General features: G+C 40.9%; 3 protein-coding genes across 3 annotated transcripts; 2 read left to right on the top strand and 1 right to left on the bottom strand.

The window, feature by feature from the left end:
- Positions 1–700: 700 nt before the first annotated feature.
- On the bottom strand, positions 701–10,781 carry syn1 (synapsin I). Its single transcript, XM_029439257.1, is given in 15 exon segments — positions 701–3,750; positions 4,828–5,335; positions 5,484–5,553; positions 6,122–6,259; positions 6,343–6,445; positions 6,536–6,610; positions 6,697–6,839; positions 6,926–6,988; positions 7,472–7,561; positions 7,675–7,831; positions 8,016–8,044; positions 8,046–8,108; positions 8,690–8,747; positions 9,735–10,215; positions 10,509–10,781. Coding segments are annotated over 14 exon segments (1,977 nt in total). The 5' UTR covers positions 10,079–10,215; positions 10,509–10,781; the 3' UTR covers positions 701–3,614.
- Positions 8,958–17,296, top strand: vgll4l (vestigial like 4 like). The gene is made up of 7 exons (XM_029439259.1): positions 8,958–9,009; positions 11,573–11,715; positions 13,376–13,713; positions 15,367–15,490; positions 15,598–15,847; positions 16,323–16,404; positions 16,555–17,296. Exons 3-7 carry the CDS (start codon positions 13,647–13,649, stop codon positions 16,854–16,856), a joined length of 825 nt encoding a protein of 274 aa, XP_029295119.1. The 5' UTR covers positions 8,958–9,009; positions 11,573–11,715; positions 13,376–13,646; the 3' UTR covers positions 16,857–17,296.
- Positions 17,297–20,943: 3,647 nt separating this feature from the next.
- Positions 20,944–27,487, top strand: slc20a1a (solute carrier family 20 member 1a). The gene is made up of 11 exons (XM_029439258.1): positions 20,944–21,101; positions 21,943–22,567; positions 22,647–22,787; positions 22,884–22,969; positions 23,416–23,512; positions 25,133–25,252; positions 25,479–25,688; positions 25,807–26,278; positions 26,374–26,559; positions 26,648–26,732; positions 26,923–27,487. Exons 2-11 carry the CDS (start codon positions 22,219–22,221, stop codon positions 27,076–27,078), a joined length of 1,902 nt encoding a protein of 633 aa, XP_029295118.1. The 5' UTR covers positions 20,944–21,101; positions 21,943–22,218; the 3' UTR covers positions 27,079–27,487.
- Positions 27,488–27,726: the final 239 nt, after the last annotated feature.

Genomic DNA, 27,726 nt, shown 5'->3' on the forward strand with positions numbered 1-27,726 from the left:
GTTTTCTGATTCTGTTTTAATTTGTGCTTTTGTTTGTGCGATTTGTTGAATGTGTTGAATGTGTTGGGGTCCAATTCCGCTTATGCCGTTAGATGGAACTATTTATTGAGTTCATGTTTGCCATAGGTCCTAATTTAAAGTATCGCACACTATCTGTCAGGAAGGAGACGGACACAGCAAACACTTTCCTAAAATAACTGTTTTTCTTCAGATGACATTAATTACATAACTTTTTAAAAAACATTTTGCCATGACGGTTGTTTCCTACAGTAGTTCATTTCATTGTATTTTATTTCACAACAACACTCCCTACCCCCTAGGTGGAGAACAAAACAACACAGAAAGGCTTTTGTACCTGAAGCTATTGCTCTACTAAACAAAGCCAGCACGAGATTATGCACTTCTCCCAGCCGTGCACTTTAAGCCCTTGAGTAAGAGCACGTGTAGAAGCCCTTTGGCATGACCTTCTCACGACTTCTAATCAATGCTGTGATGAAACTTGTATAAAAGTATTTGTTTTGATGTCCTGTAAAACTGTGATGTCTTGTGGTATCTCTGTCTTGCACAACACCTTTACACATTGGGTACTTGGGTATAAGAAATCTTGACTTCTTTAGTAAAAAAAACATTTTAGGATGCAAACAGGAGACGCTTCAGAAAGAGCATCAAGATGGAAAGACTTTGGTCAAACATAAATAAGTAAAACTCATTGTTGGTCATAGACTTTATTAGACATGTGCATGTTTTAATAACATATTCATTTTCACTTAATATAGCTACATTGCATATAACATCAATTTTCTTTTACATTTAATTCAATATTCCACCATGATTTACATTATGCATCTTATTTTTATAATAACAAAAACCTCAGCTTTTTGATTCTTGCACTTACATCGATGATTTTTTAAATCTGGCAGGCATCAATTGACAATCACTTCCACTCAAATTTGTAAGGATTGAATCTTTTCACAATGATTATACAATGCATTTCAAAAATAAATACATTCACAGTCAGATATATCCACAATAAATAATGTAAACGTTTAAAAAGAAATCTGTGAATATCAAAAACATAAATCTACTTCTTTGCATTGCTGTCACAGCTCATCCTGTCAGTCTCAGGAGGTGCCGTGGCCACTGGTATGTCTTAGTATAGCCAACAGGCCTCTGAGCTCCAGTATGGCATTTTTCAAAGTTAACCATCCGTGCTAATTGTGATGGCTCATTTTCATAAATTACACACTCAGTGTAACAACTACACAAAGCTGCTATTACTGATTCTCTTGGCGTTAAATATGACATGTCATGTGCTGACACTGAGTCACTGTAAAGTTTAAAAATGAAGCCCTGTATCACTACTGCATAAGCTTACAAGCCTGAGATAGTCTCCAGATAGAAAACAAATTGAAACATGTACAAAATAATTGAAATGAAAAACTCACAAAGTGAAGAAATAAAAAGTGCAAAGTTTAGCGACATGATATCAACAAGCACAAATAGCAGCAGGGGGGTCGAGGTGACAATCTGCATCGCTCAGAGCTCTGTACAACACAACTATTTGGCCTGACCAGTTACAGAACGACATTCATACATTTATGCACCATTGAGCACAAGGGGTCACTGTGGCTACACAAAACACAGGCGGCATGAAGAATCTGCAGGGGGACCAGGACTCCTTTACACTTTTGGCTATTGGGTCTTCTCTAAACAGCATGATATTGCCATACTACGATCGACATTCGAATGGAAAGCACTCCTCCTGGAAGACGTTTTTAGTGCCTGGAAACAGAATCATTTTTCAGTAGTGATCAAAGAAAGGTCTGTCAGCGAGCGAGGGGTTTCAGGAAGTACTAAATCCACTGCAGGGGTGCATCCCACAGTCGACATTCCTATACCTTTCCATCCTTTCTTTATCGTTAAAGCCTCTCTGACAGATTATGAACCCGTTGAAGAACGGGAGGCATATGTGGAAGCAGAAAGTGTGCTCCACTGTATGATGCAGACTCAGGTTTGGAGTTACTTAAGCGCAACATCACAATGCATTGACTAGCTGCTAAACCCTAAAACCAACCGGATATAATCCACTAAATTCATAGTGGATTTACAGTCAGAAGTTGGTTTTTTTATTACATTTCTTTGAACTCAAGGGAATATGAAATGAAACGGTCTATAAATAATCACTAACACTTTTCAATTGTCACTTACTGTACCTGAACAGTTGCAAACCCTGCTTATAATGTATCCTACTGTACCTGTCACACACCCAGAGTGGGGGGACACTGCTTTTTTAAGTGGCACATAAATAAACCTGAAAATATAGACTTCATACATCACTCTATTCAAGTATCATTGTGCAGTATACTCTGTGTCCATATATTCAATAATACAAATAATATCAACATTCTACCTCATTTAAATGCATGCTTTTTCTTCATTATTAGTTAACAACCACAATTAAACTGTAATGGAAGACCCTCACCCACATACAAGTGTCACAATCAATTGGACATCCCTGAGACAACTCCATTTGATCTGACGTTCTTGTCTGTGTAAGGCATGCGTTCAAGGTGGAGAGCTTAAAACAGGGAAGAAAAAGTAGCAGCAGCAACAACACACTCACAACACCTACTAGGTTACTGTACAAACTAATTCAACTACATTGTGACGACACAGTTACAAGCGCCAAGGGGTTGGAAAATGCGACCATTGCCTCCTGTTGACATGCAGCTAAGAAATCACCATGAGCGGTCAACAGCGCAAACAGATCTAGCATTAAGCTAACACTGGACATCCTGTGTGCAGCTGTGCAGAGTTAGGGACTGTTCAAACATGTTTAGGGGCGGAGAGGGTGAAAAAGTGGGTTATTGAAACTGTTGTTTTTTTATATACTTCACCCCATATTTCTATTTTATGTCATATTTTTTGTTTGTGTGATGAATTATATAAAAATAGATAAACTAGTTAGTAAATCAAAATGTTTTCATGAGTGCTATAGATGTGCATTTTGTCCTATGCAGATAGATTATTATTAAAAAATAAAGACTAGCTGTATTTTCACTATTTTGTTGTCTTTGCCATAAATATATTATTTTGAGCTATTAAAACACTACGGAGGGCTTTGCTTTTTAACAAAAGAAAATGACATTCTGCAATCCTCACCACCCCAATAGTTTTGTATGCAGTCCCTAAATTCATTTGGTTGGCCGGCTCATCAACCAAAGTTTGAAAATAAAGATCACAATGACTTTACGGCACCAACAAACAAGTGGGAGGAGCATTCTGATGTTTCGTTTCTTATTTTTGTGTACATGTGTTCATGCATATACAGGCTTTTGTGGATGACTTACTTAAGCTTGAGGTGAGGTAAGGAATGTTTCAGATATCAGTGACTAAATTTACTGTGTATTCTACTTGTTCTTCATTTTAAAAGGTGGTAACTATTTAGGCAGTGGGTGTCAAGTGTGTACATTTTCATATCAGGGTCAATGTACATGAATTAGAGACGGCATCCTGTTGGTCCTTGTTTGTTCGGGGGAATCAGTCCTTCAGTTTGCCTGTTCATCTTTCTGTCAGTAGTAGGAGAGGAGGGTGGAAGGGGGGCTTTTGCCATCTCAGTCTGAGAAGAGACTGGCAAAAGATTTGCGTAGATTGCGTATGGTTTCAGCCTTCACCTCATCCTGGCTAAGGCTGGCTCGTGGCGCTGGGGTTTCTGGAATGTTGAAGGTATTGGTAAGAGACTGGGATTTGCTATAAAGAGAGGAAAATGGCAATAGAGGAGAGGAAGAGGCTATTAAAGTCATGCAGCAAACTCATGGAATGAAAAGCCTGGAGCACGGCAAGATGGGGAAAGAGGCAGGAAAGAAAAGGCTCAGTAAAAGATAATAAAAGCTCAGTCCATTCCTTCTCTATGCTCATTCAGTATTCAGTATAAATGATGTGTCCATGAACGCCATCAGCTGGAGAAAGTAGAAGCAATGATACAGATCATTTTGCAGCGAAAGTCACAGACTAAATGTATAACGCGCTCAACAAATACAGATTAAATGTTAGTGTAATTATACAGATAGTATAGATAGGTAGTTTCTAAATCAAAATGAGTTATATAAGTAGTAAGTAGTAGTAAATGGTTACAGTTTTGAATTTTCATCAAGCTATTATTTTGATTATATACAATAAACGAAATATTGCCTATTTTTTCACGTTTAATGTAATTTATATTTATTTGTTATAGTCATCAAATATGTTGTTCCACTTTACATGATGACAATAATATTATGTTAATTGTTTTATCAAGAATTTATAAAATCAAGATGTCAAATTTGATATTTCTGTGTCTTAAATGAACGCCTTAAATAAAAGCACATCAACTCAAGAAGAGTATAAATAACAACAACTTCTTAACAACAATACAGAGCAATTAGCTATATTAATAGTTGTTTAACTTTTTCTAACTATGCCTGCTACAAGAGAAAACTGATTTAAAAGTAGAGACTTTGGTCACCTGTGTCCGAGAGTATGGTGTGTGACAGATGTGATAAATGTCATATAAACAACCGCAAGCCAGTTTCAGCTTCTTGTTGTCTTAATGTATCACATCTCTCAATCTGAAATGTTATGTTTTGTGAAAATGCTGCTGAAGAACTGAAAATGTAAGAATCAATAAATCGTGCACATTCAGGAGGATCGTTTGTCGATAAAAAAGATGAATAGATTTCCTATGTGGCATGCATATCTCGCTGCATGCAAAAAAGTAAGAAAGGATCATTTTATGAAAAATGAGAGGAAACTGATTCCAAATCATTTATCATATATACGGTTATTTACTTTAGTTGTGGAGAGCCGGACTTAGCTTGGTTGTCCTGGCTGGGCTTCTGTGGTGGCTGAGGCTTTTGCTGCAGTGGGGGTCGTCCTCCTGGGCCCCCGTGACCTTGAGCAGCGGGTCGGGGCTGCTGAGTGGTGGGTCCTCCAGGACGACCTTGCTGGCCAGGAGCCCTCTGCTGCTGTGCACCCCCCTGTGACAGCTGCCTAGGGGGCTGGGCAGGCCTCTGCTGAGGTGGGCCTCCCGGAGGTTTCAGGGGGAGAGACTGTTGCCTTTGAGCTTGAGGGGAACCCCCTTGGCTTCGCTGAGGAGAGCCCTGACCAGAAGCAGGTCTCTGGCCTTGAGGAGCTCCCTGACCTGGTGGCCGTGGCTGGGCTGCAGGTCCTTGGTTAGCCTTAGCCTGGACACTGGGGTCACTGCTAGCAGGGTTCGCAGCGGATTGCTGTGCCTGTGCAGGAGGCTGGCCTTGAGGCTGTGGACGCTGCTGAGATGGAGGACTTTGCTGAGGACCGCCTGCAGGAGAAAAAATAAAAGCACATTTATACTTTTCTAATATCCTTGCCTAGACTTGGAAATAAAGAGAGGTGATTTCTTCATACAAACAAATGGTATCATTTAACTGTGAAAATGAGAAATAATTGTAAAATGTACAAGTTCTTACCCTGAGGTGAGGGGCGCTGTTGAGCCTGTGGTACTTTGGGCTGTGAGACAGGCTGAGGAGACACAGCTTTCTACAAAACACACAGGAGTTAAAAGGACAGAGGGTAAATGTATATCAAATGAGAAAGGAAAATGTTAAAAGGATCAGTGCTTGGCCCATTACTATTAATTGTAATGTTGTCTCTACGCTGATGACACTTAATTATACATACCCTTTAGGCCTGACATCTATCCTTGAAACAGTTTGTCTTATCTTCTTTTAGACATTACCCTAAATTTGATCAGAGTGCTAAATATATTGGTGTTTCATTCTTGAGTCTTTACTACACTGTTTTTGCAACGGTTACAACAATGGATGGTTCTACCAATTGCCTTGAGTTTGGTCAAATTGGGAATGTTAGAATTCTCACCACATAACTATATTTATCTGTTATCGCTGTTGCCCTTTTTTCAAGTTGTATGCCTATTATTTCCATTATATTGTCTGTGCTTTGTTAACCTCTTTTAAAGTAAGATGTTCTGAGAAACCTTGTGTGTAACTGCACACCCTAAATAACAACAGAGCTGACATCATTATTAATACAGGTGTTGAAAATAAGATTAATGGAGCAAAAAAAGATAAATCTGTGGTTTGAGCACCTGTGCTGGCTGCCCTGCTGTGGAGGAGCTTAAAGTGTGTGGAACAGCCTGGTTCATCTTAGAAATCACAAGCTCTGCAATCTGAACGCGGTCCTCTTCCTGCTGGTCCCCAATCAGTGGCATCGAACAGTCATCAACCTAAGAATCCACATATGATGGATTTAATGGATTTCTCTTATGATCACAGACAAATATTTCCTCAGTAAACTGTCGTTTAGTACCTCTATAATGTAGTCCTTGCCATCTTTACCATGTAGAGCCTCCACAGCACAGATATCTAACCCTCCAAAGATGTCGGCGCAAGAGTCCACCCACATTCTGTACCTGTAATGAGGCGTTACACAGAGCTATAACAGTACAGTGAGACATTATAGGATTCACAATCTCATCTCCTCTGCATTTATAAGCTCTTACTTGTCGGACATGGCCACCTGCTCAAGCATAGATGATCCAGTGTTGGTTTTCCAGTTTCCAGAAATTGATGTCCTCCTGTATAATGTAAAATATTTTCTCATTTTCATTTGTTATAATAATATACCGGCTCTTTGGCTCTTTGGCAGTAGTCTGAAACTCACATGTAAGCTTTGTAATTGCTTCCAATCTTCTGGATGCGGACGTCATACTTTGCATCAATGAAGGGCTCAGATGTGGCATAAGTCTTGGTCAGTGCCACAACACTGGCAATGTCTTGAAAATCATACTGATTATCCACTTTCACCTGGAGTAGCAAAGATCAAAATATACATATACTGGTATAAATTGGTCCCAGAAATATTGTATTCACATTGAGTGCTGCAGTAGTACCTTTCCCATTCCTGAGTGAGCATGGCCCATCTTTACCACGACAGGGAAGCAAGGGGAGGTAATCTGTAACAAGAGCAACATCACATACTCAGATTTCTCGTTAATGAACTTCATTATAGCACTCTAACTATTAAAGCACCCATTTTTGAAGCATTTGCAAGTGACACACAGCACCCTTCCTCTGCAGGAGATTCTGATTCATATTGACGGCTTGAAAGCCAGCCCAGTGCCGTCAGCCTGCGACTGCAGGGGTGGAGATAACTGCTCTGCAGCAACAGACTCAGTGTAACTGTACTGTCACTGACTTTGAAGGCAGATGATCAAACTCTGCCTCTACCCAGAGCCTAAAAAATAAGACACTCCCCAAAACATCAGATTGGCCTCAGCTGCTACATGAGAAGGAAAATTGACATGGAAGTTAATTACCTTCCAAACATATGAGCCGTGGAGGGAGACCACGTGTCTCTTTAAGGGTTCAGCATCAAGACATACCCATCAGCACAAGTGGAAAGGAGGAGGAGAGAGAGCAGATGGCCAACAACTCACCATTTCCTTGTGGTTTGGATAGTAAACCTGCTCTATCAGTGGGAACTCCTCCTGGCCCAGTTGCTTGTGGATTCTAGACATCTGAGCGAACTAAAATGGACACCAATGTTAATGATGCAGCATTTGTAAACCAAACATTTTTTCATGTCTATGCAGCTGAATTCAATGTGCAATATTGTTTCAAATGAGCAAACATTACTAACCACCCATGGTTTGTCACAGAAATTGTAGAGGGAGTGCAAAGAGTTAACACTTGGCAGTCCAGCATACTGCAGTCCAATCACTATGTTCCGGTGGTCTCCATTCTTGTCCATGCTGAAGGCATGCTGTCTGATCAGCACAAAGTCTGGCTTTAAGGATCTGGGACAGAGGACATTAGCAACATATTAAACTGCATTGTAAGACAAACTGAGCAGTTATGATGCACGTCCATTAAGGGTTTAGTGGATGGAATTTCAGCAGATTTCAAAGTAACCTCAAATGTGCAGCAGCGCAGGAGATTATCAAGCGTTCTTCACAAAACATATTTTAGCAGAGTACTTACTTCGTAACCTTATGCCCATTCCTGATGGCATTCAATGTCCACATTGTAGGTGCCTGTGGAATTGACCACCAGGCTGATTTCAGAGAATTCTGCCTAAAAAGGACAACGTGAAGGTTAATTCAACACCATACAAACGACAGCAGTGAGTGACCCCCTATTCTACATGAGCCAGGTTGAACAGGGTACAATTATAAGATGGCAGACTTTATATGAAGTGTGTTCTTCCTGTTAATAAATCACAAGGGAATTAATGGAAATTTCAGCGCAACATGAAGTAGAGGGACAAAAAAAAGGAAAGGAGGGAAACGCCTCAGGCAGCGGGAAATATAAAAAAAAAACGTTCAGGGTGTCCTCTAAGCTCTGTTGGGTGGGAATCAGCATAAGTAGCCACTGACAACTAGTCCTATGATAATGCCAATGGTGATGCCTTCATCTACAGAGAAAAACTACCAGATCTTGAGATAAACGTTATTTATCACAAAAGAAACAAACTATTGTTTTCTTATGAATGATGTAACATCGCTCCAACTGAAGTTCACAGTTTGGTCACGAGGCTCAGTAAAGCTTCAGTTCGTCTGGTCTAGACTCTATTTCACAAATTCCCTGCCCTCCTAGTAAGGTGTTGAAAAAGACTCGAACACAGAACAAAGCAAATAGTCACGTGTAAAACCTACCTGTTCTACCTTGATGTCAAATTCACCGTGGACTTTTCTTCCTCTGAAGACCTTTACCCTGCATGTGAAATGAAGATTTGAATCCAAGTGTTGATGGCATCCAGACACAAAACATGAATTTCATTTTGCAAATTTCTCCTGTAATTGACAGCTGACATTTTCTCCAGCATTTGTAGAACATTTCCAAATGCTATCGTTCAAAGAGTATCCGTTAGAGGCAGTATACTCCACTCACACTGTTATTACTGTAACTGCTGGCACTGCACCAGGATAAAGGGGTTTCAGCCCTTTTGAAGGCACCATGCAGCATAAACAAAAAGGTAAAGCTAAATGAAGTACCCTGTTTGACATTATGAGGAACGAGGATATAGGAATTGGACATACTGATATAAATACTAGTCCTTGCATTTCACATGAATCTTATGAAGTATACATATCCACATCTCCTGCCTGTTGTAACAGAGTGAGAGAACCACAGGGCCTCTGTACTGTGGGATGGTAGGATTGTGATGTGATAGTCTGCATAGTTTATTATCACCTCGGGTGTCATTTTAGGAAAAGAGTGCAGCGCTTTATCGCATTAGCCTGATGCGCAAAGCTCAAATAAGCATGCATAATGTATACTGGTGAGGGGGCTTGATTCACCTGATGCATGCATTTTTTCTTTTGCACTATTTGCTCTTACATTCACTAGAGTTGAAAATACCTGCATCATCATGGTGGCATCAGACACCAAGTGCATTGGCCTAATGTTAAGCATTTAAATGACTGAACGCAAGATTACTTCGACACGGGCAAGAGCTGATCGTCAAATGAAAATGGCTTCTTTGCCTTCAGTCTGTTGCGCTTTTGCCATGGCACGAGCAGTACACATCTGCAAGGTGTTTCAGGTGTGAGCCACAAGCCAGCGGATGTTACACGTGATATATCTCACAGCACCGGGTGAATCATATGACCTTCTAGATGTTAGGCCACTGCAACCCACGGTCTGGCACACATTTATGTCTAGAGGAGGCACCGCGTTGGCGATACACACTGCTCTTACCAGTCGGTCTGTTGGTCATCGACAACCAGGAGGATCTTTGCACTGCTGGAGACTCCTGCCCGGTCCGCTGCCTCTGATAAAGTCGCAGCCGCAGCAGCTGTGGTCTGTTTGACAGCATTGGATATGGATGAGAAGAAGCTGGAGCCTCCACCTCCAGGTTGCTGCTGCTGCTGCTGCGGCTGCGGCGGCTGCGGCTGGCTGGTGGACTGGCGCCTCTCCATCGGCCCGGGCGACACTGCGGGGCTTTGCTCCGGCGGGTCTGGGCGTTGGAGATCGGTCATGTAGCCATTAGGCAGATTGGACATAAAATTGCTGTCCGAGAGTCGTCGACGCAGATAGTTCATGATGGAGACTTTCTAAAATGACTAAAAGAGGCGTCCAAATATCCTCCCAATTGGATGCGACTTGCAACTAGGTATTCAGTAAGAAAAATGAATGACTAGGCTACTGTTCCATGTACAGAGGCGTGGATCAATGTTACCTAAAGAGAAACAAGTCCTGTGTTATCAATTAGGTAAAGATTGTTAACATCTTATTGCCGTAGTATGGGATCGTGACTGTGTAGCTGAAGGAATTAGCTAAAGGTAGAGCATCCACAGAACATCACACAACCTCTTGATCATAGCTGAAGAAACAAGGAGCCACACGACCGATTCAAACGAATTGTTTTACATTTATATTTGATAGATTGTGTTAATAAACCAACATTTCAAAGCGACCACTGTAGTAGGCTAATCAGTAGTAACTGTCATAACAAGGCAAGATGAAGCCTACCTGGGAGTGTGTCCTTATCCGCCCCAAGGATGAGGTGATGATGCCTTATTTTTCTCTCTCACAGTAAGAACTACACATATGTGACTCTCATGTCCTCTGTGCAGGCGTGCAGGACGTGCATTGGGATTAAACCTGTGAAATAAAAACTACAGCCCTTCCAGCATCACCGCCGTTCTCCCTGTCCTTACCCTAAATCCCTAGTTTTTTTTCGATCTGCCCTGCGTCACTCCCAGTCATCCTAAGGAAAGAAGCCTGCAGGCTGCACGACAGTCACGCTAGGCAGTGTGTGGAACACTACTTCTGGATGTTGCTTTCAAAATAAAAGCATGTTAACAAGGATTTAAAAAATATATATATTATTCTTACAGGATTTACAGCATTAGGTGAATTCTAAGAAGCATTAGTAATAGTAACACGTTTTAATTGCAAATATAATTCTCTTTTGTGAATCAAAGTGTCTTTCTTTATAATTAACTACTTAATTCTGTGACTTTATATTGTTCTATCAGCAACGTTGCTGTCAATTATATATATAATTGTCTGTTTTTATTTAGTATGCTATGAACCTTCTCTTTGAGTCCTTAATAAAGTTATCATTATTATCATTATTATTATTATTATTATTATTATTATTATTATTATTATTATTATTATTGTTATTATTATAGATCAAACGATTAATCAGTCAAAAAAAAAAAGGCAACAGATTAATTGAAATAAAAATCATTTAAATCAAGCATTAAAAGGAGAGGCAGCAGATATCACTTGCCATTGTCATACATCTTAACTCTAAAGGGAATAGTATTGAACTTCCTGTATTGCACGTGCTGTGTTGGTCTGGACTTGACGCTGCTCTGTGTCGGGATATGATGGAGGTGTTGATGAGAGCAGCGTGTCCGGGGCGTCGCTCACTGTTAGACATGAGCATGCTGTTGACTCCACGGGGTCCTTCTGAATGTTGATGTTATATTGCATCCTGTTGTGTTCAATAATGCAGCAGTGGAACACTTACTGTTTGGCTTTCAGGCCTCTGACACAGCGTGTTACTTTTGATTTTCTTTTAGCAGTCAATAAAGATTGAAAGAGATGCGCCATCTGTTGGTGACACCCAGAGTCAGCGATAACACAGACCCCCACGGGGAGTCCCACCCAGGCCCCCACTACGGAAACAGCACTGTGTTGTGGAGACGGAACCATGTCCACACAGGTACACATGTATGACTGCACTTCTTACTCTAATCAGATTAATAATGTCCTGGCAGAGAGAGGTTGTGCTGACGTTGGTGCTGGATGTGTAGGACATTAGATCTTTATTGAACTGAAGTAAATAAGTGTTCATTTAAATATGCTTTGACAAGAATGTCATTTATACTTTTTGATTAAACTGAGTTGTTTATCAATCTATCAATGAAGTGATTGTTTTGTTTATTGTTAAACCCTGCCTTTCTGCTATGAGTTTATTTATTTCTAAACGTGTCACAAAAAGAGCAGCAAAAAAACTCTAGAAAGCAAATCTTAAAGTTTTGTGTTATAAAGTATTTGTTCATTTTCAAATGATCAGATACTACTATATAATGTATTATTACATTAATATGAATATGAAGTAGTATTTTTCTATTACGAAAACAAAGAAGTACTATTCCCTGTGTATTGAAACAGAAATACTACAATAGTTATAAAATACACTAATATTCAATTGAATAAAATGGAATTAATTCAAACTACAAATTATTGCTGCACTAAAAAAACAATGAAAATGTTGTTTGTAAAGCGTTTTCTTAGCTATGTGTGTGTGTGTGTGTGTGTGTGTGTGTGTGTGTGTGTGTGTGTGTGTGTGTGTGTGTATGTGTGTGTGAGGGTCAGGCGTGAGGTTTATGAATGCTACAGAACTAGAAGAACACAGTCACACAGATAACGAGCATTTTAGAAATGTTTACACGACATGGAATGTGTCAACGTATTGTTCAAGACGAGTATATAGTAAACAGCATGTTGGCATTCTTCAACTGAAATGCCTCTGCAGTACCCTGGTGGTGGATGGCATGTTATTGCAGCGTAGCCAATGACTTAGGGGGCACTGTTGAGCTTAGATTGAGCTCAACACGACACATTTCATGCATGTGTTCTCACCAAGCCTCTTTATATGTGCAGCTCTTTGCATTTGTTAACCTTCTGTAGCGGTTTCTATCACCCAGTAATCAGTATTAAATGGATTACAACTAATATAGTAGCCAATATCAGGGCAACACATTTGTATTGACCCTTATTGTACTATTGTTCAAACATATCAATCAATGTCATATGATTGATGTGTTTCCATATATCATATATCAACACATTAATTACACTCCTTAGGATTTTCAGGAGTACCAATGTCACGCAGTATCTGAGCGAGTGGCCCCCAATGACTTTCTTCGTGTGGCCAAACTCCTCAGTATGCTCAGGCGAGATTGTTCTCATGCAGCGGCATTTTCAAGACTTAGGAGTCTTTGTCTGGCCATCAACAAAAGCCTTTGGATTACTGGCGAGGCAGGCACATAGTACAGCTGCGTGCGTGTATGGGCAGGTCAGTGGAATGACTGGAGCTCCGGTGGGCTAAGAGCTCGAAAAAATGCGGTTTGGTGAGATTGCAGATTAGGGTGGAGGGAGGGAGGTGAGGGGGGGGACAGGTGGTGATTCCGTGGAAGGAAACAAAAGGTACACTTCATTTTCTTAAATGAAGTAAAAGGTTGTATGAAAAAGGGATTCATGACCAAAGAGCTGTGCTCTTGTACAAAAGGAAAGTGTTGAATAAAACAAAAGCTTCTCTAATCTGTGAGGATTCTGTGGCACTGTGATATTTAGTAACTCCACTTTCTGCCTTTAAGAATACCTGTGAGCTCATTTCACCTGAAGGACAACAACAACCCTGAGCCTTCGATTGGCCACGACAGCAGCCAATCTGAACGCAAGGAATGAGCCACGGGGAGGCCACTGCACCTATCTGCACTCACCTGATACTTTACCTGGCTGAGCTCAGACCCAGCATCTCATTACCTTTCCAATACAATCTATAACTGAGGCTCATTGTGTGCTGTAAGCTCCGGCAGTCGAGGTGTTCTTCTGTATTTTGCTTTATTCCGACAAAGACAAGGAGCCATGGCTGTGGCTAATTTCCAGTACATTACCCGGATGAGCAGTGGCTTCAAGGTCTACATTTTAGAAGGTAAGCTTGATTTACTGCTTGTCTCTTATTGCCTCATGTTGCTTGATACTTCTTGTATTGGTTGTAGGAATCAAGTCCATGCTGTGGTTATGCTATAACATTCATATTTTTGTTATATCTTTATGTGTAAATGTTGTGTAATGTCACATCCTTATATATATATATATATATGTGTGTGTGTGTGTTCATTACAGGGGCAGTTATTATAATATCTATGTAGCTACAATATCAAATATAAAGAATCAGATATGAAGCTATATACAACAGCAGCATTCAACTTTCTAAATATTATATGTATATGTCTTGTATAATATAGCTTGTTTGCCATCAAGAAAATATAAGTTTCAGACGTGCAATCTAATGAAAATAAAGAGTAAAGGAATCCCTATGAATACGTTCAAGGTCCTCGCGATTGAACTACAAATCTGTAAATTGTGTTGTCACTCACTTTGCTGTGTTTCTGATGGATCTCCATAACATCTGAGTAAACACAGCTAAGCAGAAGGTCAGGCACCATATTCCCTCTGCTAACAAGGAAGAAATATCCATGCCCGGGGCATTAGAAAATCAGCATAGGTGTGGTTATACCTGCCCCCCCCCCCCCCCTCCACAATGGTACTCTGTATGAAAGAGTAGCTCACAGGTGTTGGAGTGCTCAGCCAGTAGGAAATGCGTATTGGAACAAGCAGTTGTGAAGACAGTGGACAACTTTCATTGTCTTGCAATATAAAACACATGGGCTAATCACCTCATTGTTTGATTTCAATAGATGTTATTTTGACTTATTTTAAAGCACTGAATGATTGATTTGAATACAGTTTAAGGAGCTTTGAAGGACTCCCGCCGCCACACAAGGGTTGATTTCCAAGTGCCAACTAAGCATATAGTGGAACAATGGGCCACAGTCTAATTACGCTGCCAATACATTTCCAAACAATGCTTTGTGTTTTTGTCTGTATGCATGCTTTTGAACATGTGATCTTACTCACATGTTCAAAACTATTACTGAGACAACTGCTCCAAAAGCAAATGGATTCAAGAGAATTACTCTTGTTGCGTGGATTCAATGTAATAAGTGATGTTCCTGCAACGGGAAATAATTTTGTCTGGGTCTGACTTGGAACTCGCACGTCTCTTCTTCATCAATGACATCATTAGCGTCTTGTTGATGTGTTTCAACTTGTGTATTAGCAACAAAAAAAAAGAATCCAGCGCGTGTACGTGTGTGTTCACTTTAATGGCTCTTTCACAAATGGGTGCCGCCCAACTCAGGGTACTCAAAGACTGAAAGCTGTTGGATGTTTGTCCTAACACAGCTTGTTGATTGTGCCCTTTTGGCTGTGTGATAGGGCCAAATGCCAACATTATGCAGAAAAACAACATTTACCCTCGCCCATCAGGTAGATCGAGTTCTACGACTTAACGGAGTTTATAATTAACGGTGGAGAAAAAAAATAATTTCCCACGAAAAGCAGTCATGCCAGTTGGTGACATGGATCAACACAAGCAGTTACTCATCACTGAGTGTCACTGTAGTAAAATCATCAGTGCCAGTAAATGATCGTTTATTTGTTTTTTAGATTTTGATCTGACAAATAGCCCAAACGCTAAAAGCCTCTTATTCTAATTCTGCACGTTCTTTGTGTTTTTCAGGTCAGCCACACCTCAGGAGCGAAGACAGACACAGACACATCGCAAATGACCGAGCTCGAGCCCCAACGGTGCATCCAGCCAAACGCAAACACAGCCACGAGAGAGAACTGACATTGGAGGAACGGTTAGTGAAACTTGTTTATAATAGCATTTCAATATTACAATTTAAGATTCATTAAATGCGAAATCTTTCCAAGAGATGTGACATTTCCTGATGATTGAATGTTCCAGGCGAGAGCGGGTACTGAGCAGAAGCAGTGGTAAAGTTCCCCAAAGAGCAGCACCAGCACCAGTGGTGTTCAACAGGCCACAGAGCCCTACATCTACCTGGAGTCCAACACCCAGTCCCACCAGCTCGCTGCCCTCCCACATGTACTACGCACCAGTCATGGATGAACCACTCGCACTCATCAAGAAACCAAGAAAAGACCCTGAACGCACCGAGGAAAAGACTAAAAGCTCTGCTCCCACTCAAATCCAGGTAATTCAACAAATAAAATAAAAAACTCTTGTGTGCTCAAAGGTCATGGATGTTTGGGTTGTTGTTACTTTTGAAGGGTGGCAGTACTGTGTGTCCTTTTGTAGTCTCAGTGTAGCTCCAGGCTACCCGCAGCAGCGGTTCATTTCCCATCTGTAGTTAGCGAATTCAACTGCACAGACATTCTTCTTCCAAGAGTGTGTACAGGCCTAAGCTTGTCAGAGCTATGCAATCCAGCCGGATTCGGGAAGAAAATGTGAGCAATTGAGGGAGGAATTCAATCAACAAGACCAAACAGACTGCTCTCTCTTTGACCTGCATACGCCACCACACTGGGAGTGATCTGACTTTCATGTGCACAAACACAAGCAGTGTTCCAAAAATGATTTTTTGCTGTAATGGGATGAAGTGCACAGCCAGGTGTAAGTGATAGAAAGTACAGTTTTTTAATGTAATCAATGATTTCTTTTCTTCTCAGATGCGTCCCTCTGTGATCACTTGCGTCTCCTCCTCCAGAACCCCCTCTTGCAGATCTGAGATGCACAGGAGCCCATCATCAGGTCAGTCTCACACTCGCTGCATGAGCTCATCCACCCTGCCAGACAGTCACTCCCTAATCGCCACACACATCATAAAGTAGATATCCGCTCACTTTTCCTGACTCACCAAGGCGTGTATTTGACTTTTGTTATTCACTATTTTTCCTGCAGTGATTTCCAAATGCAGCTATGACCACGTGGTCGATGAGCATTTCCAGAGGAGCCTCGGAGTGAACTATCCGAAAGCTCGCTCCCAGCAGCTCTCCATCAGCGTGTCTGTGGATGACCACTTCACCAAGGCTTTGGGAGATAAGTGGCTGCAGATTAAACCCAAGTCTTCCTCCTGTTCTTCCACACCTCCCAGCAGTCCGAGTGTCACTCACTCCCCCACCTACAGACGCAGCCCGAACCAGTCCCACAAAGAGTCCACCAGCAGCTCATCGCCAACTTCCAGCCGCTGGTCTGTCAATTAAAGCCCAAAATGACCTGTAATACGGGAAGAAACTGTGACTTATAACATTTCACTGCGTGCAGCTCTGCTTGTCGAGCAATGGAAATGCCAGCGCTAGTGTTGAGAGGGCGAGCTAACAGATGCAGGGGGGCTCTCACTTTGGACCTCTGTGTGCGAATTTAAGACACATTGATCCATATGAATGTAGCAATAATTGGGATGTCTGTGTTTTGTTACATTTCTATCTTCTGCATGTGGATTGCATCAGAAAACCTGAGGTACTGTGTAGATGGTAATGTGGGATGATTGAAAAATCCGCCAAATAATCCTTAACATTTCTTTGATTTTGTGTCGTTGTTTTATTGCAGTCTGAATGCCGCAATTTCGTTGTATTATATTTATGCTCTAATAACACCTGGGTTCCTTATAGTCTCAAAGACTAGCCTATCTGCTGTATATTAATATGCTTATCAGCTGTACACAAAAAAAAGAGATTTTTAAAAAGACTTTGAAAAAATAAAAAATCTCAAAAAATGCTTTAATAGCTTCGTGTGTTTGTCATTTTTAAAAGCATGTTTGTAAAGTGTGATAAAACAAATCTGTTAAACTGAATGATTGTTTGTTAGAATATCTTCAGAAAGAAAAAGCTACGGATGTCACACAATTATTTTAACCTTGAAGGTCGTGAACTGACCGACCCCTCGTAAGAACCGGGCAGGGTGGCGTACCAGACAACCTCATTTCAGTAGTGAGTCAGTGTGCGTCTACAACGTGTCCGGTGCATACATGGCATTTACCCAGAGAGCTGTTGCCACACACTGAGTGGAAATTAAATGGATGTATGAGCAACACATTTGGGACTTTTCCCCGTAAATATGAGGGAATGCATGGTGCATGTTCCAGCAGGCACCAGGCCTTGTGTTCTGACATTCCTGTCTCCTGAGAAAATGACTCTGTAAGATCCTACAGATCCTGTTTGGCAAGGGATAGGAGGAGGAGGGGGGGGGGGAAGTGGGGGGGGGAAGGGTTGGGCTAATATAAGCCTGAGCATGAGAACCAGCCAAGCTCTTCAGTTACTTATTTGCATGTCCTATCTTGTCCAACTTTAAATATGATAAGCCATATTAAAAAAATTACAGAGTGCGTCAATTCGTGAAAAAAGAAGCAGGACATAATCTTAATGTTCTGACTTGTTGAACACATCGGGAAGACAGTTGCAAATCAGCAAGTTGAATTAGGCAAAATGTGAATTGATGTGAGTTTTTACATTAAAAGTGTCATGGTTAACCATTAAAATGATACAAACTTAATATGTAATGTGGGTTAGGGTAAAACATCTGAGCAAAACCTCTCAAAATGCAGTAACATAAAGTTTACATCAAACCTATTTTGCAGCGAGTCCTTTCATACAGGAGCAAACAGTGACCAAACTGCTACTTATTACTCTTCCTCATTAAGTGCAGAAACTGGTATTTCCACTTGGAGTACATCCATTATCCAGCATAACCTGAACAGGGACATTGATGCCATCTAGAGGCGCTTAGGTAAACCTTAAACAGCCGATGTAGAATGGTCTCACGTTGCATGATGAACCGCACAGACAACTAAACACTCAGCTCTGCAGGTCAACTTGTGTTTGAGTGAGAGATCCTGCTCAACAGAGAGACACTTGGAGAAAGAGAAAATACTTTGCACAGCGTGGCAGTTGGAGGAAACACCTTAACAGGTTTATACAACTACTGAACATCACAGTTCATTTATAAACTCTTCATCCACTTACATTTCTTTATCTGACAATACAAACTTGTGTCGTGTTTCTCATCCAAAATGTCCTTTAACTTTATAGGTATACTCTGTATTTGATGCACCAAACCACAGTTGATAAAATGTGTTGTTTAGTACGACTGAGTTGAAAGGATTTAGAACAACTGGCCATGAGAATGTTCCGAGAAAACTCTTCTCAAGCTGCTGCAAAACACAAATGCACATTGTTGTTTGACGTGACAATAAAAGATAATTACGATTCTAAATACCTCAAACACGACAGAAAACAACATTTAACTCCATGTTCCTGCGGCGGTAGTAATTAAGGATGCTACCCCGGTACACAAGACTGGCCGAGCCCTCTGGGAAAGTTCTTGCACTTTGTCTCGTCTGTCAAAAGTTAGATCCCTGTCAACACGGCGTGAAGCATTTTGTAAATAATTTCAATTGCGGCTCTAATCTCGTGAGAACATGATTGCGTGGAATGATGTGTTTCTGTTGTGGAGGAGTGTATGATTCATTTTCAAGGTTCTAGTTCAACCTCTTTGTATTTAAATGACAACCATAGCAATTTGGGATAATTGTTTTAAATAGCGATTGTTCGGTGGGTGTTCGCAATCCCAAACTGGCAGCTTTGTTCAAGCTAAAGTAGCAAGTGAGTATGATATGAAACAAGCCCTTGTGCTTTATAGTTCATGCGTAGAACTGCTGTTAATGCCATTTTCATGTAACCTAAACTGGAATATTTCGCAACAACAAACGCTTACAAATCTTGCTCATGAATATCAACCTGGTTACGTTGACGTAACATAAACCAAAGGACTTCTTTCAGATCAGGCTTCTCACTGGAAACCCTCCCAGCCACACTGATTGTACCATTATGTAATAAGTTGTTGGTGAATAGAGGACATAAAGCCAGGATGCTCTTAGCTGATTGCAGATGCAGTTTTCCTGATTTGTTGCAATATGTTTTGACTGTACGGGTGTATGTGTGAGCATAAACAGTTGAGCTATAGATGAGCTAGATGTATACACAATCTGGGTATGCACAACTATGTATGTATGGGCATCGCACATAGAGTACATATCTGCATATATGCATACATACATATTTGCTGTGTTCATGTATTATTGGTATCTCAGAGCTGGCAGCCTTTGAGGTTGTTTTGCATATGTTGAAAAACCAATTAGAACATTTTCAAAGCTCAGTTTACCAATATGAACTGACCTGCTCAGTGTCGCCTGAAGCACATATAAATAGCTCACCTGTGGTGCAGGTAAAAAGAGCTTCAGCCACCTTCCCATTTCTTTTCTGCAGAGTTGTGAGTCACCTCCATTTACACTTTGTCACATGCTTTGAGAGGTCAAAATATTCCACACAGGTAGCACTTATGTGCACGGGTTGAGATCCTCCAACAGGCTGTAAATAAATGAGTAATGAATAGGAACTCATCAGCAGATTTGGAGGCAGTGTAGCAGCTCAGAAAAGAGTCCATTCTGCTGACGTTGAAGTCCGGTGGAGTTTCTCAGTACAGTGACAGGAGAAAGGGGAATGACAGGTTGTTCAGTAACATAGTTGGAGACTGTTCACGTTCTGCTTAGCTGCAATTACTTAATGAGCTATACAAACTACAGGTGATTCTCCACATCCTACACTTTAGTTCAGTGTGATTATATCATGTCAGATTACATTTATTCTGCAGAATATGCATCATTATATACAATAAAAAGACACTCAAAACAAGCCTGTATCCTCAATAATTACAATTATAATATCACACACTTCAACACAAAGTTGTTAGATGAATAAGAAATGGAGAGACTTATATTTTTATAACCTTATATTAGGTTTGGCCAGTAGGTGGCAGCAGAGTTCACTAACAGATCCTCACCTGTGGTCATTTCAACACATCAAACCAGCTCCTCGTTGATAGATTTGAGTCTAAGCTGCACATGCACATTGTCTTTCTTTTTTAGTATTTACACCAACATAAGTCAAACTATACATAGTGTCCAGGAATATTATGGAAATATCACACATAACGTTACAATAACAAACCCTGATTAGCATAAACACACAGGAGCCTGAAATATAGTTTCTTTAGGAACAAGAAGATATATTTAGGCAAAACAATAAACATGTGTGTGTCTTCGTGGTGGTGAGGAAAACAATGAATTTGGGGGATTTCAGGTTCATGTGCTGCAAAGCAACATAAGCAAAGACAACTGTAATTATTCCTCCCTGCCAACAAACAAGCTAAACATTAGTTTTAGGCAGCAGCGGTCTCATGACTGACCTGGAAAGGCGTGTACTCCACAGCTCATAATATATAAAACCGAGCTGCAACAGGAGCCTCCAAACGTGACAGACTCCCCTCCTCTCACAGCCGCTCACAACGTCATCGCACTTTGCACAATAAAGCTGCTTCTCATCTCACAGCAGGACTCGCGAAGTGTGTTGGACCCAAACACGAAGCGGAACACGTTCACTTTGGTCTCACACGTAAGTATTTTTAATCTATTTTCTCTCTCTCATTTTCCTTTTTCTTTTCTGATTTGTCGCTCGATTTGAATTATGCAAGAGCAGCTAAGGAGATTAACATACCGCTATTTTCTATATCGATGGTTATCTCAATGAAAATGACTGGATAGGACAATTTCTTTGCAACTTTTTGCAGTTTTAAGTGAGTTTATTTGTGATTATACTATTATGCGAACCTAAATGTTGCTACACGGACTCATTTAGACAAAGTCATTACATAATAAATGGATTTTATTTAATTTTCAAATCTTAGAAATCCCTATTAAATCACCCCAGTACAGTAAAGTCACTGTTATACTACAACCCATGTCCAGCATGAGTCTCTATGGAAATGATGACCATAATAATAAACAACACTGGGTAGCAAATCCACATGATCGACCCTTAATATATGAGAGTATTCTTAAGTTCTCCGAGTTAATTTATGCTTATAAAACCTGTACATTGCATATTCTTTTAAGATATCCAGAGCCTTTTTGACTGGCTTCATCTCATGTCATGATCGACTCTCCACAGCCTCCTGTTCAGACAGCTCCTCAGTGATGTTATGCTCTTGCAATTTGATGCCAAACCTAAATGTGGCTCACCACAGTAATGACTTACTGCTGATATAAAACCCTTTATCATAACCACTTCCCTCTGCCGCACAGCGTAGTAAATCATGCCTGCAGAACAAAATGATGCACGCCGTTTGTTCTCCTCAGCTCGTTCTGGGCTTGTTAATGTGTAACTCAACTTTGTTTTTGAGCCAATAAATAAGAAGCATTAACCAGTAACTCGTGTATTTATGTGTTTTTTGCAGTGTGTATCATCAGAGGCTCGCTGCCACAATGGACGTCTCTCCTGTCTCTATACCCTGTCATTTTATGATGAAGCCTACAGACAAACCCTACATACCTAGCTAGCAATACATTTTTGATTTCTTCCCATTAGAACTGAGTTAAGTTGTTCTTTAATCCATTTTGTTGTAGAAATTTATTTATAAACACGTATTACCTCACAAGTCCCAGTTAAACCAGAATAAATAGGCTTGGTTTAACTCTGATTGTTTTTAATTACCCTAATTTGCACAGTAGTGATGGATACAACTACACTAGCAACCCTGGCTGCTGCCACGACACTGGCAGTGGCCTCTCAGTCCACCATGACAGGCTACATGTGGCTGTTGGTGTTAGGCTTCGTCATAGCCTTCATCCTGGCTTTCTCCGTGGGAGCCAATGATGTGGCCAACTCCTTCGGTACTGCAGTGGGCTCCGGAGTGGTCACCTTGCGTCAGGCCTGCATCCTGGCCACTATCTTTGAGACGGTGGGCTCAGTGCTGCTGGGGGCCAAGGTCAGCGAGACCATCCGAAAGGGGATCATCGATGTCCACATGTACAACGGCTCCGAACACGTCCTGATGGCAGGATCGATTAGTGCGATGTTTGGTAAGCGATCACAAATAGAAATGAGAAATGAAGTAAAGACATTTGAATAACAGGCCTCACTCATGTTGTTGTGCTCCAGGCTCTGCTGTGTGGCAGCTAGTTGCATCGTTCCTGAAGCTCCCTATTTCTGGAACCCACTGTATTGTCGGAGCAACAATTGGCTTCTCCATGGTAGCCAGAGGTCACCAAGGGGTCAAATGGATGGAGCTTCTGCGCATTGGTGAGCACATGTTGTTGTTCCTCACATTTTAAAACAAGTATCTCTTAAACCCGAAATGCAAGTGTAGCTTAAAGCTCATTGTTTTGCCGTCCAAAGTGGCATCCTGGTTCCTGTCGCCTCTGCTGTCAGGCATCATGTCAGGAATTCTCTTCTATTTTGTTCGCAAATTCATTCTGAGCAAGGTAAGCCTGACCCGAACACTAACGTGATTGATAATGTGAATAATAATGTGCAGTCATCAGTGGTGGAGGAAGTGTTAAGATCCTTTACACAAGCTAAAGTTCTCGTATCATGCTATAAGAAATACTCCATTACAAGGAAACGTCCTGCATTTAACATGATACTTGCATAAAATGACATTCATTCTGCAGAAAACTGGCTCCTGTGACTGATATATTATTATAAGATTTATAATACTGATGAATCAGCATTTACAAACTGTTAGGTAGTTTAGTCCAGTGGTTCCCAACCAAAGAGTCACAAGATAAATCCAAGAGGTCATGAGGTGATTAACGGCGGAGGAAAGGAAAAGAAACATCGATCTACTTTTTTCTAATCTGTTTGTTTTGTTAAATATTGGCTATAATATAACGAAGAGTTAATTAACAAGTCCTGTGCTCACACACAGGCTGATCCTGTACCCAACGGCCTCAGAGCTCTTCCCGTCTTCTACGCCGTCACTATGGGCGTCAACCTCTTCTCCATCATGTATACAGGAGCACCAAGTGAGTACCACAGACACACACTACACCCATGCTTCTCTTGATTCACACAGCAGCTGTTGAAAGCCCTGCAGCAAGATGATGTCTGAATAAATGTCACAGGAGACACAGAGGAGAGTTGATGACAGTCTTCTTAGGACAAAGTAGGTGACGAACGATGAGGAAGCATTTAACATTTAATTGGTTATTTTGGACAGTCTATCCTGGCATTTCTGTCCGCTGAACTGTTCCCTTTAAGATAATACCAGTGATACAAAACAGTCAATGAAACTTGATTTCAGAAGCCACCAAGCACAACAAGAATGAAGTGAAACCAGTTGAATGGGAATTTGAGAAAGATACAACTATTAAATGGACGATTTCCACTCCTTTTTGTTTCATTTGCAGGATTGAACTTATGGAGAAGTCAACTGGCCTGGGCCCTTCACTGAAGGCTGCAGGCCGGTGTGTGTGGGTCACGAGATATAACACACCATAACTCCTGCTATGCAATATTACAGCGTAATACAGCAGAGTGCACTTCTCACACTGATACTGCACATATGTTCCAGCCAACATTTTTATTTTATGACGCAGAGATGCAGACTTTCTTCTTTTTTTTGTTGTGTCAATCAACAATGTTTGTGGCTTCACATCCTTGTTGATCATGACAGCCACTGTTTTTACTGTGTGGCCCTTTAAGTTGTTGTTAACCTGCTGTTGTATATAAGAGCAAACAGGTAAGGGTGAGGGAAAATTCTATATTTTCATACTAACCTGCATTAAGTCATCTAATTCTAGCAGTTAGCGCAGCAGCTGTTCTTTGTTAGCATTAAAGGTTCAGTGTGTAATTCAGAGCCACCTGCTCCAAAGAAATAGGGGTCCATACAATCCCTAATGTTTATATTTTAGTTGTAATAGTTTGGCAACGTTATTGTATTCTAATTTATTCTTTATATTGTGTAATACCTGTGAGCAATTGAGCAGAACATGACTGTAATATTCACAAGCGAGTCAAACACCGCTTCTCCCTCTGTACTGAGGTCAGTTAGCATGCTGATTTCAGTAGATAGTATCTCTGTGACACAATACATACACGTCTTTAACACATCAGTAACACTGTTACTTCTTCACATTCTGTCTATAATGTTAGTTCATTGTTTTAATGTTTTAAGTTTAAAAATGTTGGTATGAATCGTACACCAATATCTTTGCAATCGAACCTTTTAAAAGAAAAGTGAAGTTACTAGAAGTGTCCTTACAGAGTGTATTATCACTGGGCTGCAAGACTGGTCTTCTGATCACTATCTGATTAAAGGGAGTGTGTTATTCAGCTGATACGGTTGTGTGTAAGAGCATACTGAAACATTGGAGCAAAACTCCACAGAAAGGAAGGGGTGTGGTTACTTTGATAAAATAGCCACTTCTTCCCCCATAAGGGTCAACGTGTCAGAAACCTATGAGATGTTACAATGTATCTACAAGTAGACTTAACAGTACAGGAATGTACAAGTACGAACAGTTTATTTTCTCACTATTGTGTAATGTGCAGCGTTAGTTGTGAGTAAATGAAAGAAGCAGTTAAGTTTCTGTTTCTCCTCATCTGAGACAGTTCTCTCTCATGTCCCTGTCTCGTGTGCACAGTGTTGGGTTTTGACAGGGTGCCATGGTGGGGTACACTGTGCATTGCTTTGAGCTGTGCCTTCGTCACAGCTTTGATCGTTTGGTTCGTTGTCTGTCCGTACCTCAAGAAGAAAATCAGACGTGAGTGATTCGTACACTTTCACAAATGCATTTTGAATGAAAACAAATGTTATGTTTATTGTTCTGTATTGAAAAATGTAGTTATTTTGGTTGAAGTTGCACGCTAAATTCTTGAGTAGCTAAGAAAAATAATGATTATTTTTCATTTGTATGGTGGATACAACCTTTTTGTCTTGCCTGAAATGTGACAAACTCATTCTCAGTTGAACACTTTAATGTACTTAAGGAGAAACAGCTGCTTCTCCCTGTGAAACTCCACTCATGGAGAAGACCTCCAGCAAACCTGCATCTTCACAGCAGCCCTCAACACCTCGCGACCCTCAACCCCAGACTCTTCCAGTAGACAGTCAGAAGGTAGCTTTCAAACTTGGAGGCTCAGAGGAAGCGGATTTGGACAACAATGACATGGAAACCAAAGACTTGGATATCAGCAACGGTGAGGAGTGAAGAGTGTGAAACTAATGACCTAATTTATGTTTTATTTTACTTTGTAAATCTCAAAATATTTCAAGTAAGTTAAACAACGCATTACAATAAACTACTTATTTTCACAGGTCTGAATGGCCCTCTTGGCCCCATGATGATCACTGACCCTCACAGTGGACGCTCCCACACCATCCACAAAGATTCTGGCCTTTACAAAGACCTGCTGCAGAAGCTTCACAAGTCTAAGGTTGGTGACTGCATTGGTGACAGTGATACAGAGGAGCGGCCAATCCGGAGGAACAACAGCTACACTTCCTACACCATGGCTATTTATGGCATTCAAGGCGATCCTAAAAACAAGGACCTAGATGGTGCGCTGCAGGGGAGACCGAGGGTGGACAGTTACAGCAGCTACAGCTCAGCGGTGACCAATGGGAGTGCAGTCAAGGAAGAGAGCGTGACTCAGGAAGCTGGCATGGATCCCCCTCTAGAAGAGGATGAGCTGGAGGTCGACCAACCAGCTGTCTCCATGCTTTTCCAATTCCTGCAGATACTCACAGCGTGCTTTGGCTCCTTTGCTCACGGAGGGAATGATGTCAGGTAGGCAAGGGTGGTTTTCTGCTGACAAATTTCGGCATGTGCTGTTTACAAAAAGTGCTGTTTGTTGTTACAAAAGCCATTTTTTTTATCACTAGCAATGCAATTGGTCCACTGGTGGCTCTGTGGCTTCTGTATGAGAGCGGCTCTGTGGTGTCCAACGCACCAACACCCATTTGGTTGCTTCTTTATGGCGGAGTGGGCATCTGCGCTGGACTCTGGGTATGGGGACGAAGAGTGATGCAGACCATGGGCAAAGACCTTACACCCATTACACCCTCCAGGTGTGCTACGCATTTATATACTACAACAACTACAATTCTGATGTATCTGACAGTCAAAGGGTACTAACATTGTTTTCTTGTAATCTAGTGGATTCAGCATTGAGCTAGCTTCAGCACTCACAGTTGTTGTGGCATCCAATGTCGGTCTTCCCGTCAGCACAACCCACTGCAAGGTAATGAAACTCAGAACTCTAAGTAGATCATCTGTTCCAGTCCACCGTGCGCTAGTGCGGCAAAGTATGGCATGAAAGCAGAGTAATAGAAAAATTAATCGATTCCGAATCTCAGACGGTAAAAATCTTTGTTCTTAAATGAATCCAGAACCCAATGGTCACATGTGACTCTCTTCTCACGCGAACACAGGTGGGATCCGTGGTGGCCGTGGGATGGCTGCGCTCCAGGAAATCGGTGGACTGGCGTCTGTTCAGGAACATCTTCATCGCCTGGTTCGTCACAGTTCCCATCTCTGGGCTCATCAGTGCCGCCATCATGGCTCTCTTCATATACGTTGTTCTGTGAGCGTCCTGTCAGACACACTGTCGCGTCAACTGGCAGACTGCTGGCAACCGTTTATGTTTGACCGACTGATAAAACTGTTGGTCAACATGTTCCTCTTGGTCTCTTTTAATGATGTTTATAATATGTCATTCCAAGGTCAAGCCAATGATGTTATCTCACAGGAATGTGTCCATGAATGATGTAGAATCTAATAACACTGTTCAAATATCCTATGATTTTGTATATCCCTTTGTATATTTGTATAAAAGCAATGTGTATTAAAAATCAGATAATTCCATTTTGACTGAAAAAGAACAAATAACAGTTATATTCTATGTTTGCGTATTTGGATGTAAAAGAAATGAGTTGCTTGATTTGAAAGGATTTCAATGTATTTCACTCACTATTAAACTTTTTTCACTGAATCTTATTTAGTGTGTGTGCATGTGGGAGGGATGGGTTAATAGAAACAAAACTAAAATATGAATTAGATTCCTGACAAAGATTCATTATTGTATAAAGGAAACAACAAACACATGGTATACTCTCCTCACCACATGTTTTCATGGGTAGTGTTTAGCTTATTCATTTTACAAATAAACCTAAAGTGTGAGTACTAGTCGTAGGTTATTGTTAACTTAATTCAACAATTATCACATTTAGCAATAC

This window comes from Cottoperca gobio, chromosome 9, assembly GCF_900634415.1.
Source record: "Cottoperca gobio chromosome 9, fCotGob3.1, whole genome shotgun sequence".
NCBI classification, from domain to species: Eukaryota; Metazoa; Chordata; class Actinopteri; order Perciformes; family Bovichtidae; genus Cottoperca; species Cottoperca gobio.

Coding starts and splice junctions, on each gene's coding strand:
- slc20a1a (XM_029439258.1), top strand. CDS start 22,219: ATGGATACAACTACACTAGCAACCCTGGCTGCTGCCACGACACTGGCA. Junction 23,513..25,132: donor CATGTATACAGGAGCACCAA/GTGAGTACCACA, acceptor TCGTGTGCACAG/TGTTGGGTTTTGACAGGGTG. Junction 25,689..25,806: donor AGACTTGGATATCAGCAACG/GTGAGGAGTGAA, acceptor TTATTTTCACAG/GTCTGAATGGCCCTCTTGGC.
- vgll4l (XM_029439259.1), top strand. CDS start 13,647: ATGGCTGTGGCTAATTTCCAGTACATTACCCGGATGAGCAGTGGCTTC. Junction 15,848..16,322: donor CTGCTCCCACTCAAATCCAG/GTAATTCAACAA, acceptor TTTTCTTCTCAG/ATGCGTCCCTCTGTGATCAC. Junction 16,405..16,554: donor GCACAGGAGCCCATCATCAG/GTCAGTCTCACA, acceptor TTTTTCCTGCAG/TGATTTCCAAATGCAGCTAT.